General features: G+C 51.0%; 1 protein-coding gene across 1 annotated transcript in view, besides 2 other annotated features; it reads right to left on the bottom strand.

The window, feature by feature from the left end:
- The window catches only part of FPSE_01425 (uncharacterized protein), a gene marked incomplete at both ends in the record, with an annotated part of 2,459 nt that extends 92 nt beyond the window's left edge, over positions 1-2,367 (bottom strand). The window contains 3 exons of the mRNA XM_009254545.1: positions 1-25; positions 140-1,477; positions 1,633-2,367. The exon at positions 1-25 is cut by the window's left edge and continues 92 nt beyond it. Coding sequence (XP_009252820.1) covers positions 1-25; positions 140-1,477; positions 1,633-2,367 — 2,098 coding nt within the window. The remainder of the gene's footprint in view (positions 26-139; positions 1,478-1,632) is intronic.
- A 313-nt stretch (positions 2,368-2,680) lies between these two features.
- Positions 2,681-2,706: a microsatellite.
- A 2,273-nt stretch (positions 2,707-4,979) lies between these two features.
- Positions 4,980-5,000: a repeat region.

Raw genomic sequence — 5,000 nt, 5'->3', positions numbered from 1 at the left:
TACGAAGGAATTTTGGTACCGAGTCCTGTTTTCTCCTATATTAGCATCTGCATTGCTTTGTCCTCAATTGAGAGGGATCGGCGTGTCCGCGAACGTGCCATGGGGGGCTGGGAAGGGGGCGGTTTTTAGCCAAACTTACACTAGCCATCAGCTTGAAGACTGCGTTTTGAGCGTCTTCAAACAGCGACGTCACTTCTTGAAGTGTGTCAATCATAGCCACATCCTGCCCAACAGCCTTAGTCATTCGTGTAGCCAGGTTGTTACGCAACTGGTGATCGATGTTGAGCTCGCAAGGCGATCCGGGAGCCAGGAAGGCATTGTAAATACCATATGCTGAAGCCATAATCTCTTTAATTCCGTCCATAGCATTGGTGTTAGGCGCCTTTTGCGCAGCCCGTGTAGCAGCCTTACAGCTGCGCACGAACTCATCAACATCTTGGTAGAAGGACAAGTTCTCTTCGCAGTGAGTATCCCGGAGCTGTTCACGGAAAAGCAGGCGAAGAGCAGGGTCGTTAAGAATCTTATCAAGACGCTGAGTGTTGGAGTCTCTGGTGATGCCGTTTCGCTGAGATGTGGCACCGCCTTCACTCTCGGAAGCTCGTCCTCGAGAGGCAGCGCCGCTGACAATATCCTTTCCTCGTTGTGATAGTTGGTAGATGGCATATTTGGTGGGCTGGAAAAGGTTGCAGCCAGGGTTCTGAGCCATGTAAGCTCGGTCCTGGGCTACAGGCTCCATCAACTCGAATTCGACAAAGAGTGTAGCCACCTCGACGGTTTCTCTCTTATCCACAATAGTCGAACAATCCATGAGCCAATCAGTGGTAGCCTTACCAGTGAAGGTATCACGATATGTCTTTCCATTCACCTTGCGCTCAGCAGCCATCTTGACTCCTGTGAGTCCATCCCTGTAGTCATGTAGAGAGTCTGAGTCGGCGGCGTTGACAGTGGACTTGATGTTGCGGCCCTCTGATCCAGCAAATCGGCGGAAGATAACCTCGATTGTTCCGTGATCGTGGAGAAGCTTGTCTGTCTGAGGGTCGCGCTCAAGGAGCACCAGCTGGGTGGAAGCGAGGTTGGCCAGTTCAGAAACTTGCTTTTGCTGGATACCGTTCCTGGAACAGAATCTATCCAAAACGGTGATACCCTTGGGGGTTAGTTGCCAGACAGAGCCCTTCATCGTGTAAACCTGCTGGTATTTGCCATCGGCTGATTCGATAAAACGTGCCTCCAGAAACCGTTGACAGATAGAACGAGCCATGTCCTTAGCCATGGAGAAAGTGGTGGTTGTCGTGGTGGTAACAATGCGGGAGGGGTCCTTGGGGTCAGGCATGCGGTTGGATTGAGAGAATTTGAGAGAGCCCAGGTTGTTAATAGCATCCTCGGACAAAAAGGTGTATTCAACCTTGGTCAATCGGACACGATGAGCCGAAAGCGGCAGCAAACTAACAACAAGAGTTGAGAAGAGATCTTTGAAGTCCTGTTTGTGCAACTCTGTCAGCAAGGGCTCGAGTATATATAGCTTTCTTTCTAGAATGCAATTGGTGTAGAGGCAACGGTTATGCATGTCTGCGCACGCGGCGAAACGGCGCATGCAAAGCACACCAAGCAATTTGAACTAGGGAAAGAGCTTACCTTTGTGAATGGCCGGTCATCGTCCGTCATGCGCAATAAGCGCGATGATGTTTGATGCATCTTGGCGGCTGTGGAGGACTTGTAAGGAAGAGGGTGATTCGGGTCTGTGGTTGTGTAAGGCTGAGACGGCGGGTTGTTCGCCTGCAATGCCTGGGGAGCAATCTTGCCGTCCACGGTTGCGCCTGAGGAAAGTGATTGGTTTGATGAGCTTCGAAGACGGTGGTACTTGTCCGGGCTAGAGGGTTCGGACGAAGGTGAAGAGCTGGTGAGCAAAGAAAGCCTCGAAAGAGCACCGCTGGACTGTCGAGGTCGGACGGATGGCTCTGAGATGGCAGCAATTGCGTTTTGCGTGCGGTCAAAGGCAGAGGCGGCCAAGGCGAAGAGACCTGTGGAGGAACGATTGTTCAATCTCGAGACTGACGAGGTATGGCGATGGTGACCTTGGTGTGGGTTGTATGGGACGTAGACGGGTGTGTTCGTTCCCGGTGCTGGCCCTGATCCTGTTCCCGATGCTGATGCTGATCTTGACCCAGTGGTTGTGTTTGCGGAGACAATGGAAGGGTTAATGGTAGCGTCCACCGGTGGTGCGGGCGGTGGTTCAAGAGGAGGCGAAGAGCGTGGAGTGGTAGCTTGAGAAGGTGGGTGAGAGCGAGTAGTCGTATCCTGGTCGAAGGTATCCGAAGGAGAGGCAGACTGGTTTACCGTGTGTTTTTGGTGATGCGACAGAGTGGCCATCTAACGGGAACGAGAAAGGTCAGAAGGAGGGGAGTTTTACGGTGACGGCAGCGGGAAGGTTCAAATAAGAAGGATGGAAGTGGAAGTGGATTGGGGATGGACGCGGCGAACGAGTGGAAGCAGAGTAAACCAAGTCAAGTGGGACACAGAAAAGATAGATCAGGTCTGGGTGGAATTAGGATAGGATAGGATAGGCAAAGGCAAGAATACTAGGTAGGTAAGGTAAGGTAAGGTAAGGGAAGTAGAGAGAGGGTCGTAGGTACTGAGGTGGTCCGGGTACAGGTACAGGTACTGGGTACGGGTACTGAGTACAGAGAGGAGAGGAGAGGAGAGGAGGGGGGGAGGGTGGGGGTGTCAAAAGGGGACCCCTTGATCATCTTGCAGAGGCGTCCAGATAGAAGAGGGGACTCACTGCTAGCGAGTGGATCTTACCCGGCCTCCGTTCTCCAGTCGGACGCGGGCGCTGAGGACAGCGGGCGAGATCCATGGTCTCCAAGCAGCTAAATAACCAGGGCAAGGGCCAGGATCAGGGTCAAGACGCCCGATTCTCCAGCTAAAAAAGAATCTCAGGAACCCAAGAGAGAGTAGAAAGGGTTACTTACTATGTAATATTGCGGAGTGGTTACGAGGAGGGGAGAGAGAGTGTGAGAGAGAAAGAAGAAAAAAAGGAAAGCAGAAAGACAGCACTACTCTACTACAGCTAAAGTGGATTCTCAGAATAGATAGTCCAAGTTGGACAAACTTGTAATGATATTTTTTTCATCCATACCGTCTTTCATACTATTGATGCTGCTAACCAAGGACTATAACAGCCCGCTCACTCCCTTTCAAGCCAGGTATCCATCTGTCTGATTTCCTTGCTATCCATCACTGCAAGTGATACTCTCTCTGTACCTTAGCTACGAGACGAGACTGAGCAATACGGCACCTTTGTACTGGGGTTTTCAGCGCATATTCGCGCTGGTCTAATATGTCAGGCTGGTGACAGCTCGGGACTGTCACGAGCATTGAACCGGCTGCGCCGTATCGGATAATCAATGTGTCTTCATCTTACTTAGCATGGCTCGGCATGTCAACTGTCAGAGGCTGTGTTTGGGGTCAAAGAAGAACAAGGCTTTCGCTTTGTTAGTAGCGCAGCGCCATCGACGTTCCGGGTACCGTACCTTTGGTACAGTAGACTGATTATCGGCTCCGAGTGAAACATGGAGATCAAAGAAAACAGACAAAGATATAAATATAGATAATGTTGAACGCCCAATCATTAGTGGCGTGGAAAGGCAATGACAATGGAGGTGTCGTAAACTGATGAGGGCGTTGACATTCATCAGGGACCTGCCAAACATGTTAATAACTATCTTCACAACTGACAACATGATTAACAGTGTGTGTATACCATCTCAGCCAAAATCGAAATTCCCTGTTTTACCTGTGTCTATTGTTAGCAACGATAAGTAACATACTGAGTAGGGTTATACCATCAAGTCCACAAACTAGAGACATGGGAACAGGTACAGTTCACTACAAACCATGGCCGTTTCCAGCAGCTTGCATGTCCGGTGTAGATACTGGGTCCTTCACAGCTCTCGTTTGCGCTATCGTCGCATTTGGGGCTCGTACATACATGCACCAAAGCGCTATACGTAACGCGTTAGGGCACCAGACTTGTTGGGGGTTCACGGGCTGAAACCATCCAACGTCCTTGGAGGTTTTCTTTTTCTTTCTCTCGGAATGCCTGCATCAATCGTTGCTGATATGCAAGCGGTCTGCGGCCTGCAGCACCTCCGCACTTTGCAATACCACCAGTTAGGGTACGTAACAGTACATAATACATACATGACTGTTCTGATCTCATCGGCTGACACACAACAACAGCCCGGACGGCATTGGCAGCGAGACACGACCGATTGACAGTAAACCGGCGGTTTTGAGGCGCTGTATGACGACTAAACCCGGACACAAATCTCCAACCATCCCTCTAAACACCTGAAAATTTCGTTTCTGGAACATGTTTTCCATGTCGTAGCTGTGTGCGGAATCCCCCGGTGGGCTTGTCCACCACGAGCGTACCCTGTGCAACTATGACAGGCGAGCGTCGTCTGGGTCAACGCCTCGTTACAAATCGCATCGAGTGAAAGCATCGCATAGCAACAACGCAAGCTAGCGCCCGAAAGCTTAGTCGATCTCAAAAGCGCGTTGTGGACGGCACTGCATGCTACCAGCCACCAGAGAGGAATGCACGCTTGGGTAGAAGGTCTCTTGGTGGGTGTTTAACGGTAACTTGTACACGCCTGTATCGTTCAATGAGAAACGAGCGCCAGGCTTGTAGAGACAGGGATGACCGCCAGTAGTAGAGCTACAAGGTAAATAGATGTCCAACTGCAGACTGACCCCGGCTAGATGTGGTCAATGAACAGATAATCTGTAAAAAAGGGAAAATGCTGTGTTGTCCTCTATTATCGTTGTGCTTCATTGTTCATTCCATCGGGGCCGCTGGCAGGCTGGGCTGGGTAAATCTTTCCTCACATGTTGAACCAGTCCCACAGCGCGTGGCTACTGAGCCGCGGGCGTGTGCATGTCTGTCTCACTTGTTGCACTCAATCAGGTCTCAACAGCCCCCCCCCCCCCCCCCCCCC

The sequence above is a fragment of the Fusarium pseudograminearum genome, chromosome 3 (assembly GCF_000303195.2).
Source record: "Fusarium pseudograminearum CS3096 chromosome 3, whole genome shotgun sequence".
In the NCBI taxonomy this organism is placed as follows: Eukaryota; Fungi; Ascomycota; class Sordariomycetes; order Hypocreales; family Nectriaceae; genus Fusarium; species Fusarium pseudograminearum.
This window is presented reverse-complemented; position numbering and strand designations above follow the sequence as displayed.